This window comes from Ischnura elegans, chromosome 12 (assembly GCF_921293095.1).
Source record: "Ischnura elegans chromosome 12, ioIscEleg1.1, whole genome shotgun sequence".
Classification (NCBI taxonomy): Eukaryota; Metazoa; Arthropoda; class Insecta; order Odonata; family Coenagrionidae; genus Ischnura; species Ischnura elegans.
In genome coordinates this window covers 23,710,454-23,725,847 of record NC_060257.1, presented here as the reverse complement: position 1 = coordinate 23,725,847, position 15,394 = coordinate 23,710,454, and the positions used below count along the sequence as shown (strand labels likewise).

At 36.3% G+C, this 15,394-nt stretch overlaps 2 protein-coding genes across 3 annotated transcripts in view; both read right to left on the bottom strand.

Moving 5' to 3' along the window:
* The window catches only part of LOC124169694 (LIM and SH3 domain protein 1), a 138,036-nt gene extending 133,368 nt beyond the window's left edge, over positions 1-4,668 (bottom strand). The window contains exon 1 of one of the 2 annotated variants that reach the window (XM_046548376.1): positions 4,407-4,668. In XM_046548376.1, the coding sequence (XP_046404332.1) occupies positions 4,407-4,475 (69 nt within the window). In that variant the 5' untranslated portion in view covers positions 4,476-4,668. The remainder of the gene's footprint in view (positions 1-4,406) is intronic. The other variant, XM_046548375.1, reaches the window with a different exon arrangement.
* Positions 4,669-5,934: 1,266 nt separating this feature from the next.
* On the bottom strand, positions 5,935-15,391 carry LOC124169691 (60S ribosomal protein L23). Its single transcript, XM_046548374.1, has 5 exons — positions 15,295-15,391; positions 14,988-15,071; positions 12,069-12,197; positions 6,146-6,259; positions 5,935-6,056 (listed from the first exon to the last, which is right to left on the bottom strand). Exons 1-5 carry the CDS (start codon positions 15,305-15,307, stop codon positions 5,974-5,976), a joined length of 423 nt encoding a protein of 140 aa, XP_046404330.1. The 5' UTR covers positions 15,308-15,391; the 3' UTR covers positions 5,935-5,973.
* Between the last annotated feature and the right edge of the window lie 3 nt (positions 15,392-15,394).

The window sequence follows — 15,394 nt, the reverse complement described above, 5'->3', positions numbered from 1 at the left end:
TAGGCTACACTACAAGTCATGCAATCTATTTACGAGTTCTATTTCTGCCGTTATAATCTCTTATTGATCGTGGAAAAAATGACATTCGGAATCTGTCTGTTCTGCAATCTATCTCTCTTATTTTATTTATATGATCTGGTCTTCCGTAGTACGTTGGCGTCCGTAAGATATGGTTAACTTCGTCAGAAAAGACACTGCTCTTGAATTTATCTAAAAGGTTTAGTCTATTTTTCAATCTACGGTCCGACAGAGATTCCCATGCGAGTTTATCTAAGAGGTCAGTTACACCAACAAGACTATCGTAGTGTCGTCTTAAAGAAGTATATGAATCTCGTGTCATTCATTGTCCTAAAAACTACCATTATCTTACACGATATGGATCATTCAACTTTTAATTTTTACGTGAACCCGTCCTTCGAGGTATTCGAGCCGAACGTCCATATGGCAATTTTTATGACAGTAACAACACTTTGAAACGAGAAGTTATTAATGATAAAGAGACAAGAGGAGAAAAGAGGAAAATCAGGAGGAAAAGAGCTTAATCAAAAGGGGCATTAAATGTAAAAGGCAAAAAATGCTTAGTTTCCAAATACTTTTTTATTTAAATATTTATTTAATGCTCTGAGTACACACCCCTAAAAGCAACAAATACATTACGCACATGACATAACAGTTATTGAATAAAAATTAGGTTAAAACGTAATACAGAGTTTATATAGAAACAGACATTAAATACACGCTCAAACATAGCTGAAACATTGAAGAAAAAACTGGAGGGCTTGCATAATTAGAATTATCGATATAAGCGTACAAGAAAAGCGAGTAAGTAAGTGGAAGAAGAATGGGGATGCTCGCCGACATGAAAAGTAGTCGAAGGTATAAGCTAATGAAAGAAGAAGTACCAACCAGGACCGACTGCAACATAGAGGGCACCCACTAATAATAGTTTTACCCATCTAGAATTAGCACCTCCTCGGAAGGCTGATTCCACTAGCAATAAGAATGAGAATGTGATTTCACTCCAACTATAGAGCTCATTTATTCGCTAATAACTCAAATCGTAGTACGGTGAAGTGCCTAATCAGTATTTTTATCAGGATATTAAATCCATAGCGAATCTTATATTCATTGTTTGTCGCGACGACAAACTTTAATAGCAATCAGCAATGATACAATATTTAGACCACAGTCGCCTTAGAAACCTTGGAAAGAAATCAGATTTTCAAATAAATTTATAGAAAATGTAGCATGCAATGTACTTAGTAGATAAAGTGCAATTTAATAGGTAAGGTCACAAAAGTGACATTCTATTTTTTTTAAGTTTTTGATTAATATGTTGGATAGGATATTTCGTCGTAACCATATTACCGTGACTGTTTACCTAAAAACCTCCACGGTACTATAGTTACGCCAAATGCATCTGAAACTATTCTTGGGTTGTCATATCTCGGACCTCGTTCTCATAGAACATAGCAACTGCTTGGAAATATCTTCTCTACGTAATTTCGAAATTTGTCTCCCCACCCCCATCCCCCGAGAAATCCTGAACATTCATCGCAGACCCTGTGAGGCAGAAATACCTCCTCCTAAACACCACTGAGGAGGCCAATACGGCATCGTGGACATGTATCAGCGTGTCGTGAGGATGGGGTGATCCTGATATTTATTCAGACCCTTTCACGAACTCGAGTGACTCACTGGAAGATAACATCTTTTATGGGTAGATGTGACGTATAGGATGAGGTCAGAGAGAACATATCCCTTAGGGCTTCTTATCTCTTGACACAACAGCACCAATGTCGTCATACAGGTCCCTCTCTGAACTTCCAAAAATTATTACAGACTACATACGTAACGGGGGCAACTCCAAGCCTTACGTATTGTACAATACTTGAGGTTTGGCGGACCAACTAATCTAAATTTTAAATGCTACAACTTTATAAGAACATGTCAGAGTAGTCATTATAACGAAATTGAATCGCCTAGGCGGGACTGTATACAATCGGAAAGATGGTCCTGCTAAAGGTACACGACACAATGGAAACTGCGTCAGTCAATTTGGGCTCCATGGAAAAAGCAAGAAGAAAAGTGAAATAAACCACTCATGCCAACAGATTGATAGAAAAAATATATTTTGGGCGTAGAATGGAGAATATATTGCATGGTTACGACAATCTTTTCGAGGCACAGTAGAACCTAGATAATTCTAACTTCTTTAAATCGAAATATTATTTTATTAGAATATCCCTCTTGGTCCCTTTACATTTTGTATTAAAACAATGCTAAAAATTGTGAATAATTCGAATTTTATTTTTGATAATTCGAGTTTTACGGTTGCCATCCCAGGAGATTTGTTTATTTCTCAATATTCCATTGATCAATAACGTATGTATTCAATGTTTTTAATGTCTTTGGTTAACACGATTCTAGTGCTGAGTATTATGCCATGAAATCTTGTCTAAACGTATACGATTACGAGTTAAGTTGGTAGTGCACAGCAGTTTAGATGTTTCTGAGTTTTTTTATTTAATTTTTATGGTTAGAATCAAAAAGTTACTGTACTTTACTTCGTAGATATTAAAAATAAATATTCCTGTATAAGGTTAATTTAATCTCGTTAATAGGCGATAATCAAAGTATTTATATTTCAATAGTGTCAATTTAATAAAGAGTTTTGACAGGAAATTTTATTGTTTTGGACCTTTTTATCAAAGACTTTTTTAATTCGAATTTTTGGATAGTTCGAAGATTTTAACCTTTGCTGTTCGAATTATCCAGGTTCCAATGCATAAAAATAGTAAAGAATGTTCTTCTGTGTAACAGAAATGCCATAAGTTCCGCCACAAAGAATAATTCTTATAACCTATACAAGGTGCATTATTATTATTACAAGGCTTATTATACTTATTACAAGGTGCCCCTCAGCTCCATGGTTACCGATGCTCCTAGGTCGGAAACGACCCTTGTCGTCAAGGAGAGAATTTAGGTAGTACTTTACTTTCCGTAGATGATTCTGATAAATACAATAGCCGTTAAATCGTAAGTTGGAGTCACTACAGCAATACTTCGGAATCCGTTGATCGGTAGAATACCCAGGTAGTCCGCTTAAAAAAAGTACCGGCTTCTCTAACGTAATCGTTCTGTTGGTCGCGGAAAATTCGACTTACGAATTAAAAAACAACCAATCTCATTCCAGTGGATTATCACGAGAGGGAAAGGAAAATTATGAAACGAATTGAGGAATGTGAAGGATTATTAGACGCCAAGGAAACAAGAGAGAGAAGGAAAGCACGAATGCCATGACACCGTTGAAGCTACACACCCATGCAAGGACGAAGCAGCGACAGAAATTCGTGAAAAAAACTGAAAATACTCTAGTCTGGTACAAATAATAATAAATGCGCCGACTCCGAGAAAAATGAAAAAGTGCATGTTACTCTAAGCAACTAAGCGCTTGTAATATACAATAGGGGTTCAGCCTGCATCCCATCGCAGTGTGAACACCAAATTTTTTTAAAAGTATAAGTACATTACATTGGTTTATTTATCCTGGGTCTGATGATGCCTTCACTCGGCACTCACTCCTGTCAGCTTACAATAATATCTCAGTACCAGCAGTACGGAAAAGTTGATTTTGATGTACAAAAAAAACAATCTACGGATCCAATAACAGCATTAAATTCGCGAAGCAAGAAGCAAAGCCTTCCTCCCAAAATCAATCTAACTTTTATTGATACTCTAAGAAGCAAGGTTAATACCGTTTATATTAAAATCATAAAACTGACGAGCATAGCATTAACATCGAAGAGCAAGCTGCAAACACGAGGGATACATCCAATTCCGTATCTTTCCATCACGTAAACAACAGCGTTGGCCCTCTCGCGAACTCTCAACTAAATAAATAAATGAACAATTTCCAACGAGTCCTTAAATAAGAAAATGCTTCCTGTTGCTTCTACATTACAGGAATTTAAAAAAAATAATCAAAAGCGATCCTTCAATAAAATGCCAAAAACCTTGTCTATGAGCAACAAGTGACCGACAGATACAAAAAATAATGCTAACAACATCGTACACGAAGGCGAAGTAAATACCTTAAAAAATCCTGAACTCAGAAAAGAATATGCCGCATAATCGACCGTAGCATCAGAATTCTCCCACTTCACAACAAAATGATTGCATTCACGAGAGAAAAGACATGCTATCGATACCTTCATGCAATGATCAACAGCCGAAGCAAAACAATCGCATAACTCAACAAGTTACACCGACTGAAGAAGACATGGACAGCCTTCAAGAGTACGTTTGTGTAAATTTTAGGCCTTACGAGAGCACATACTCTTGCAGGAAATAAGTTTAAATGACTGAAACCGAAATGCACTAGAAAATACGAAATCATAACTTACCTTATCCAAGCATTTTAGCTCCTCGATGGGATACACAGTTTTTTCACACCTAGCACACTTTTTACTCATTGTGAACACTGTAAACTAAACACTTAAGGCGCCGCAGTCCTTCACTCGATCAAAAAAAACACTAATTACTCACAAAATTAACTTGTATTGAGAGTTGCGGACTTAATCCTCAACCGTTGGAACCACTGAAAGGAAATTGTCCTACTGACCAAGCTTGTGAAGGAAGAGCCAACTCCTACCACTGCAGTCAACTCACGAACGTGCGGAGCGGACCGAAGTCAAATCAAGTCCATTGTCTACACATCCTCCTATATAATCATACAATTTTATGTAGCATAAATTAATTACTTCCTCCAGGAAAATTATGCAAAGAATTTTTCACTTGATTAGCCCATTCCCCAGTGCCACAAGATATGCGGGAATTTCATTTTTCCGCGCACAGGTGCTCCATAATTCGGTATTTTAATTAATGAAAATGTATATGCCCACCGATTAAGTTACTTATCAACTTATTTATCGTATTATATTACGTCCAACGCCTTACCGAATAATTTCCGGTCGGCGGGAATTACAAACACCCGCACTATGGCGCGGAATAGGAAAGTTGCCCACATAAAACGGACAAAATTAACGACAAGTATTTGCATACCAATTATTATCTAATTAATCCCATTCCCAAATCCTTACCAACCAACTCCCTATCCAACAGACGCACGATAGCTCGGGAAACCACGACGCGTTAAAAGTATATGACTGACCAATGTAATGCCATAAATTTAACGCCGTACGACAAATTCTCTTCCACCACATGAAATCGTGCCTCGAAATACTTGCCTCTTATTTGCGGTAATCGGATTCGATGACACCGTCCAACAGACCTAAATCGAACCTAATAAACCCAGGGTGAACTTGCCATGATATTCAATCTCTCATCTGATCCACCACTTATTAATATTAATTAGATTCACAATACTGGCAAATGGGCCTTAATTCCACCTTCAAAACCCACAATGAACGCACCATACTTTTAATGCCCGAGAAGTAAAGATACAAAATTTTGCAAGGAATCTATTATATAATAGTGAACCTAACAAAGTTAGGAGAGCCTTTCAGTAGGCCAGTATCTGTCCAACCCATACACTTACATCTACATCACATTTAACATCTTACCAACATAAATGACCACACAACTTGCGATCCTTTTCATTAGTAAACTTAACATCCCAATATCACTTATGAAAAAACCTGTTAAGCACAATGTCAGCCGTTGCTACAATGACTGCATTATCTTAAAAAAAAACTATCACTGATATTTCACGTAAAATTTGAATAAGACTAACTGAAAACAAGCACCTGTTTCAGACTTATCTCATTTGAAGGACCAAGAACAGTGCTCAAATATAAACAGCCTGCAAAAACACTAACTCAATATAACAACTAAAAACGGCATTTTCATGAGGTACGGGCAAGTTGTATGTAGAGTTAAGAAAGTCTTTGAAAATGGGATCAAGAAAACATGAACGTAGGGAATAAATTTATTTGCCAAAATTATACATCTTCAAGCAATGCTGCTGGCATTTGATGCGATCCTGGGCCATAAATCTGCACACTCTTTAGCAACTGGGCCGGTAATGGCTGAACCTAAAGAAATAAAGAAAATAAATATTAATCCACATGTTTGAATAGTAATCAGAGTAGGTATGTCAAAAATGGACTGCCATAATACTTGCCTTTCATTTCCCCTTTATTATTTACTATAACACCAGCATTATCTTCAAAGTATATGAAAACACCATCCTTCCTTCTGAATGGCTTCCGTTGCCGAATCACAACTGCAGGCATTACTGTAAGAAACAAGAGTAAAGCAAACATGAGGGTTGAGCATTGTAATATTCACCATTAGATCGTAAAATGAAAGACCAAAGTGAAAGATATGATACAATTTTGCCATTTGGTATTTTTAGAATGTCTAGTGAAGATAAACTATTACTATACAAAAATGCACATTATTACAGAAAAACTTAATTGAATCAATATGAAAAATTAAAATAAAAAAATGGCAAATCAATTCTATATACAGTAGAACCTTGGTTATATGACCCTCAGTTATACGATGACCTCACCTATACACCAATTTTTTTTGGTCCGGCGAATCACCCCATATGAACCCATGTATTTCCAACCTCACTTATACGACTACCTCAGTTACGGAACGTATTCTTCCAATCCAATGAGATAAAATACCTCATTTATAAGACTCGTCAGATAATTGCTCTGAGAAGATTGCGGTACGCTCACCAATTTTAGTCACAGGAGCGAGATTAGCATGTGCTCATTACATAGATATGTCAAAAAAGAATAATAAGTTTCAATAATTTGCAATGCTGTTTATTAGATATTAATTTTAACTGCAGTGGATGATCGTTAATCCGGTCCATCTCTAACGGAAGATTGCCTAGAATTTTCCAAGGTTATGTTTTCCGTCGCCCCAGCGTAATAACACCTTAATCAGCTGTTAAAAATCCTTGCGTACCAAAATTATGGCTTCCAAGGTCATCCAAAAAACATTTGCAGTATGGACATAAGTAGATGGTAAAACAGCATGCATGGTCTCATTCCACAGGCTAATCCCACATCCGTGGGACGAATTGAGCCAGGGGAAAGTTGCTTACGCGGCGCACAGATCAAAACTGGCCCAAAGTATATCTCAGTGGGTTTAAATGAAACATAGTTGACCTTGAATAGCTGTTAGCTTGAGTCTGCCTGGTGGCAAGCATTTATTTTTTAGCTGAACCAGAGTTAGTGTGAATGCCCTCGGAGAATAACTCACGTCATCAGTCGTAACGTAATCATAAAAGTCAAATTCAAAATGCGAAAGAGAAGTCAGTTCCTTTCAACTCAGGAATGACTTATAATCGTTGTATATAAGTACAAAAAGTGTCCGGCATTGTTATCAGAAATGGGACATTAAATTATTCTGTGAAGACAAATCACGCGGCTTGTTAGTCAAAAGTTCCCGGTGCTGAATTCGCGGAAGAATGCCGACAGAGAAGTTATACCTGGTAGATTCAATCTACTATTGCTAAAATTTGATGGGAAAATTCTTATTTAATGCGTAAACATTTTTGAGAGGGGAGATTATTCCGGGCTCTTAATCTATTTTTGTTCATTCATCACTAACAGCAGTTGCGTGATTATTTCAAATGCTCACTTAGAAGAAGTGATCTAAGCACCGGAAAAATCTTAGTCACGGAATATTTCAGGTACCAGTGGCGTAACTAGGAATATGCTTCGGGGGGATGGTAGCACCTGGGGGGCAGCAACCTCCCAAGGCAACGGGGATTCCAGGAAAATTAAAAAAAGGCATGCCTGTAAAATGTTTTACATCACTTTGGCACTTAAAATTTAACTTTAAGCAGATGCAGTTGCTTTATATCAAATCTAGACATTAATTGTTTTAAATATTTTTTCATTTCTCTTGAAGCTTTGGAGGGGGATCTATCCCCTCATCCCCCACCATAATTACGCCACTGCCGGGTGCTCCGTATTATCAATGGCATGGTATTTTGAGGGAGGAAACCTACAGTTGGGGTCATTTTTGCCATGAGGTAGAGGGAGGATAGAAACTCTGTGCTGGAATTAGCCAGGTTGTAACAATAGGCTTAACGTCCCATCTGCCGGATAGTGTGTTGCTCTGGAAGTTCCATCCACACTACTCAAGTAGGGATACAGCCATCTCTGAAAACTTTCTGCCTCTGCCCAGACATGAACCCGGGTCCACAGGGTGTGAAGCCTTCGTGATGCATTAGTGAAATTTTTCTCCCTAATTACGGGGTTAATTTGGATGACTTTCATCAGGTACAGGCGGTCCTCGACTTTCGTACAATTCGCACTTTCGTACGTTCCAAATTAACACCTTTTACTTGACTTTCGTACGCTAAATTTGGACTTTCGGACGCTGGTCTGTAATTTTTTTAAAATTCCCGCGATGTTTATTGCGCATCCCAACATTCAATTGTTTCAAATGGCAGCATTATGCGAACAAAACAAATGTATATAATGAAGGGAATTGTCGGTAGTAGAAATCTAATCTAGGTGATTTATTTGGGAGAGAGACTGCCCGCAATAGGCTCCTTTATCGAGAGAATAAGAAAGCCTTCATTGGAGATATTTTTCAAAAGAAGTTGACTAGACATCATCAAATAGCTTTCAATAAAACTAGTAAGATCGTCTTTTTAATTGTGTTTTTTTTTCGTTTGAGTGCTGTTTAATTCATGTACACCTTCAGAAACGATATTGCACGAAATATCAGCCGAATTCAGTTTGTCTTTTGTCTTTTTTGAATAACCTGCGAAATAAACGCGATCACGAATTTCACCTGCCGAATGTCGAATTTTGGTGTAAAAATTAAAAGGTATCCAGAGTGCGGGTTCGAAAACTACATTTTGTTATGCTTCTTGATATGTCTAATTATAGTGGACGTGATAAGTGGAATGTCAACTTAAACGCCAAGAGGAAGTTTCACTCGATAGCCAACGGAGTTCTTGTTTTTTTAAACTTTTATTTGCATTTTCAGCATATTTTCGACTGAAATTAGATGATTTGAGGAGTTTTATTGACGCATTATTAAAATTAAGTCCATTGAAATAAAATCAGCGAAAAAAAGGTTTTAGTATGTATATTCCGCTCTTTTGGAACGTAACCCCTAATTAGTATGGAAGTCAATGGTTCGACTTTCGTACATTCGACTTTCGTACAAGTTTTCGGGAACGCATTGTGTACGAAAGTCGAGGACAGCCTGTATTTCATTTCTTCAATCTCGATCTCTTGGGTTTGTCCATAGATGGTAAAATGAATTTCCTGAAAACTGCTTTAAATGTGTCAACTTTTTTCTAAAATTGGCTTCTCTGTGAACATTTGGTATCACCATTCCGAAATTTCTCCAGTATGATAGCCTTGCAGCTTAGTGCCAGAAATGCTAGACGTTCAACTGCGGGTTAAGTTGTTCAGGAATGCAAAATTATATTTCTCTTAATGTAACACATCATCTGTGGTGTTGCTTGCGAGTAAATAAGATTATTAGGCTTCAATTTCTTGCTTCCAAATGAGTAATTGCATCCTGGAAACCAAGCGACCCCTATTGGGAAGGATTTCATTCAAAATAGCGAAAAACCTCACATATGAACTTTTTTTGGTTCTCCGCTGAGAGTGTCATAAGTGAGGTTCTACTGTAACACAACAAAGCCAATTAACAAAGCTGAAGGGCTAAGTGACACACAGTTATAACTGAACTCTGTAGAATATTTGGCTCTATTTCGATACTTGATTAACACCAGGGAGTGTATGCAACGTTGCTTATAGAAGGTTGGTCATACATAAGCACCTTCGAATATGATTTTCTAAGCAGTAAGGAAATTCGAGAGAGCCAAACCAAAGAATGACTTTCACATTAACATTACAACAGCATTAGTTATATTGAATAAATTGGTCTGCAGAATAAATGACATATGCAATAGAAATAGATATGTTGACAAATGAAAATAGAAATGGAAGTTAAATAATACCACCATGCCAACACTTAAAATATCAGAAAAAAATTACAACAATTGCATTCATGAGTCCCTGGAAACATTTGCTCCAAGCGGCAAAAAAATTAAACGATCACATGATTATCGAACTTGGTTAGAAAAGGAGTTCTATTACTTATTTGATTTATTTTGCAACTTCATTACCTAAATAGAAAATATCACTATATAAGAGCAGATAATGAAATGGCAATTACTATTTGTGGAAAAATTCTATCCCTCAAGTACGACTTGCAATGAAAAGAAAACTCATGCAATATAAAATAAAATACAATAAATGAATGCTAAATATTTCAACCATTTTGCTCTTGGGCATGATGATTTTTATCTACTGGTTATTATTTACTAGGTCATTATGATTAAAAGCAACATTTCAGTCCATTTTCCTTTGTCCCAGATGGTCACATCACATCATCCTCATTCATTCTGCAGCAACAAAAATTACTGATGCATTGATATTTCCTTTAAAAACATTGTAGCGGGCTGTAAAATAATACACAAAAAAGTTAAAGATAATACGGTCATGAGTGTTTCAGTTACAGTAGACTCTTGTTATTACTAAGTTCACCGAACCGAAAAAGAAAGGCTTGTAATAACGAAGTTCATATGAACATGTCTTTAAGGAATCTTCGGAAAAAAGTGCATAATATATGCAATTAAATTACTAGCAAATATATAAAAACAAGAAAATTCATTTCATCGATCAATAGAAGAATGCGGCATGATGCAATCCAGGGTCTGCAATAATAATTAATGTGGCAGCATTGTATGACTAGGCGAGGGTGTGAGGAGCATTTTGGGGGCAGTGATTGGCAGCAAACCGTGCTGGCAAAGGGTTCCTCGCTCCTCCTTTTGCGCTGTCATCCGACAACTCTCGCCGGCCGGACTGTGTTCAAGGCATCGAGGAGTATGGTTATGCTGCAGAATGCAACACTGAATCACAATTGTGTACTAACTCATGATTGTGACAAACTGATCTAGCTGGGCGTGCGACGCAGCCGGAGCAAAAAAAATTGCTTTCCACGGTAAGGAAGGATGGGCGGAATGCTGAACAGTTCCTCAATTCACGCCGGATTCAATGATACTTTGTTCAGATTATGTACTAAGTGCAAGTTCCTACATGCAACACCCCATCGCATTGGCTGAATCAAAAGACTCCAAATTTGAAAGTTTTGAATGCTCGCATCTCTGAAAGTTTGTAATCAAATGTATGTATGGAGTAGGCTAACTTTACGTCCAATTTCCAAGCAGTTATGAGTGGGTTACCATGATTCCACAGAAATGAAGCTTATTATATGATGTTGCGTGTATACTGGAGAAGGAACTATAATTGACTCTCTTGGACACATTACATGAAGAGAACTTAAATGCGACACAATTATTAAATGTTAGCATAGTAATATCCACCTAAATGCCACTGCTTATTCGGGGAACTTGGTAATAAAGTTCATTTTGTAACTGCCAGGACCACGACACGGATTCGTAACTTCACAATAACGTTTCTTTTACAATAGAATGGATAGGCCTTAGCATCGGGACCAACGACTTGCTTCGTAATAACGCTGTTCATATTAACAAGAGCCTACTGTATGAGTTTGTCAAGGAAAATGATTTCCAATTGTGGGTAGGCTGATGAGAAGTTAAAGATATTTTGAAGACTTATTGTAAATTACTACTCTGACTTTCAGAAGGATGATTTCCAAGTGAGTTGATGGGAAATTGTGAGGTAATATCTCTGGATTCACCTATTTTTCAATGCTGGGAATTAAGGTAAAATTTGCTTACTCTGTATTAGGTACTATTTGCATAAAACTTAAACAAGTGAAAGTCACAAATTGATACTTGTCTATAATAACAATACAGTACCTTACCATTTCCGATTCTTTTTACCATCAACCACTTATAAATTATTAAATAGCAGAAGCTATCCCTACTTACATGAGAATTGAAATTCCTTAAATTGACTCCAGAAAGCAAGAAAAGAGGTGGCTTTCACAAAACCATTTTGTGCTATTCAGTCTGAAAAATACTTTAAACCTCGAAATAATATTAGCCTACAATTACTAACCCTTTTTCCTGAGCTCAGGCTTTCCCTTCTTCACTGTGGCCACAATCATGTCACCAGAACCTGCAGCAGGTAGACGATTAAGTCTACCTTTCACACCTTGCACAGCAATAACATACAGATTTTTTGCTCCTGCAATCATACATCACAAATAAGTATAAAAATAAATTTATAAGTTGATCATAAAATGTGACAGCAATTAGGAATAAATAGATATTAGGAAATGATGCATTTGCACAGAAGTGATTTTGAACTCTGTAGAAATTCACATCTTTACAATTAATTTCTATTACCACTATTAATAAGTAAATCAGTATTACATACAACTGACACAAATGAAATTATCACAACCTGAAGTGTTCTCCCAAATACTTTATACCTCCAGTTTACATTTATTATTACTGTGAACTGAGCCAAACATTGGCAGATCTCAGACACACATGGCTGCAAAATTGATGTAAACAAAAACAACAGAACCAAAGCAGGAAACAGTTTCTTGACTTAGGAGCCATGATTATTAAATACACAATCTACTGACCATCTGATATTCTAACAATTACTCTAGATATTCATCTTTTTATCATGTCTTCCTCTTCCTCTTATAAATGTTTCAAGTCTAAAACAATCAGATTTCCAAGACTTAACTGAGAGAAATATCCTAATCCCTTCTTTTTCAAGTTATTTTCTGAATATCATGCTCTTATCCTCTATTTTTTCTATAGTTCGTTTTATATAGAATAAAAGGTAATGAAATGATATTTAAAGGATTGTAATCAACAGTAGAACAGTGAAACAAAAAGTGATAAATATGTACATCACATTGTAAAGTACATAGTTAAATACATCAAGAACTCATATCGCTACTCGAATAAAATAATTTACTACTTCCAATGCATCATATTTCATGAAATATGAGTTCCTTACGCATATAATAGTTGTTTTCACGCACTTAATGTTCACAATATTTATGTTGTTTCCTTTACAGAGCTAAAAAGCTAAAATCATGAAAATCTGAAGAACGGGCTAACTTGTCATTGCATGAATTGGCATCGGATGCTCATGACAAGCTTCTCATTATTTCAGGACAAGAATTTAAATAAATATGGACATTAAAAATATATAGTGAAACACTACAGCCAAATTTAGAAACATCAATGGTCTCAAGACCAACTTTTAACTACGGCGATAAAGTCACAACCGGTTTCAGCCCCTACAGGAAATATGAAGACACTTTTGATCCCTTAGCATTTGTTTAAGTGAAAACAAGATTGAGAAAGAGGTGATATAAAAAGTCGGGAATATGTTAATAATTGAGTTCATGTCCCCAATTATTCATTTTTTCTGTGTCATGAGAAGGAAGGTTTTCATTGATACAAAAAGGATATGCCTAATACACATGTTGCATGGCTCGAGTAAGTGTAGTTATATTACAGTGAAGAAGGAAACAAACGAAACATGAGAGTAAACCAATGCACACAGAGCAACACATGATTCACAAAATAATACCACCCATAAACAAATTAAGACTTAGGAAAACCAACTGAACACAAATGATCCCCAAGCTCTTGGCAAAAGAAAAAAAATTATTCTTCATTAAAACTTTCACGGGTGCTCATCACGTTAGATGAAATTAAGTCAGGTAGATTCATTGAGGCTCAGAATATAATCTCCTTGACTAACATAAATTATGAATGTGACAATGTAGGCTTAGGATGGTTATCAATTGCAATCGATATCAATACCAGTCTTCAATGTCCCACCACAGTACCCACAAGCTCCGCTCAATCACTTAACTACATGCACTGATCTTTAATAATGCAATTAGAATAAAACAGCACGTAATACTACCTAACCCTTTCAAAATCATATGTATCACTAGAAATGAGATGGTAAGTTTTAATTCCATGCTTGAATGATGATTTTTTAAAGGTCGACTAATGCCATATTATTATTTCAGAAATTCATACAATCAAAGAATACAATACATCTACATAATACCCTGCGAGCCACCTCTAGGGTGTTTGGCATGGGGTGATCAATCACCAGGATGCAGAATGCAATTGGACTCCAACATGCACACCACACAGTACAAAAAACGTCACGCATACTAGCAAATTATGCTACTATATGCTGTTAGAAATAAAAATAAAATTAAGAAACATGCATTAAGTTTTACATAGGTTAGTTGGCTACACCACAATAATTTTTAACAACAGAATATTATTTTCTAATATTATTTCACAATATACCATAAAATATTATCTTATAATTCTCATATTAAGACATTATTTTTACATAAAAATATTTGACAGCATTGCAATAAGAAATTTTTTCCGTTGCCATTATTTGAGTTTGCACTCATTGTTATTGACTGTGCATGGTGAGCTGTGTTAACATAGTAGGTAATCTTACTATAAAAGATACATCAGATCGCTAATCATTCAGATCAAACAAATATTACATGCATTAGCACGTGGTATGTAAAACTTGAGACGAGCAAGAGTCGAATAGAACCATGTGATAAGGTTAAGGTAAGACTAGACAGTCAAAACATATCACCCTCAGTAAGATCTGTAGCACTGACGTCAGACAATGATCGTTATACTTAATGGGCCAAAATATCGCGTTAACTGAACTATTTGGGTAAATACTCGAGGATTGCATGCTAGAGAAGTGAAAGGGGCCATACAGGATACACACAGGAAGAACATTGATAGTTAAACAGGGTAGTTAATCGTTTTCCGCCGATAGCAATCTCTCGATAATATACCAACAATGGTAAAGGCATAAATGAATCCACCTGAGGTACAAATAGGCGGAAAACGAAATTCATGCTACATACGAATAGCAACTTGTAAAAAATGAAATGAAGTAAATAGAGCTACACATTAGATAACTAAACATCAGACTCAGGCAACGTACCGGTATTATCTGCGCAGTTGATGATAGCCCCGACAGGCAAACCCAAAGATATCCTAAATTTGGCTCCGGCGGAACCACCACGTCCTGAAATTAAAGAGAAAGAGCATTAACACAACACCACCCTGAAACGTGGGTCATCGGCAAGTTAACACGTGAATCCAAGACGTATTAGCGATATAATAGTCCTAAACTTAACAAAATAGATGATATTATTGACAATTTAAACAAATATATGAAAACTAGCATCATTTTAACACTTTTTAACTTAGATATAAATGGATTCTAAAAGTAATTTCCCGACACGTACCTCTCTTCGACATCTTGGATCGTGTGTGAAAGACAGAGGACAATCGCTGGTTGAAGAGGTGCTTTGAATCTGATGGATCCGATGAAAGCGGTACTCAAGG

Bases quoted from the DNA above. Each gene is read 5' to 3' on its own strand.
- LOC124169691 (XM_046548374.1), bottom strand. The intron at 12,198-14,987 runs GTACGTTGCCTG...GTATGATTGCAG, and splicing joins CAACTGCGCAGATAATACCG to GAGCAAAAAATCTGTATGTT. The intron at 6,057-6,145 runs GCAAGTATTATG...TTATTTCTTTAG, and splicing joins TAATAAAGGGGAAATGAAAG to GTTCAGCCATTACCGGCCCA.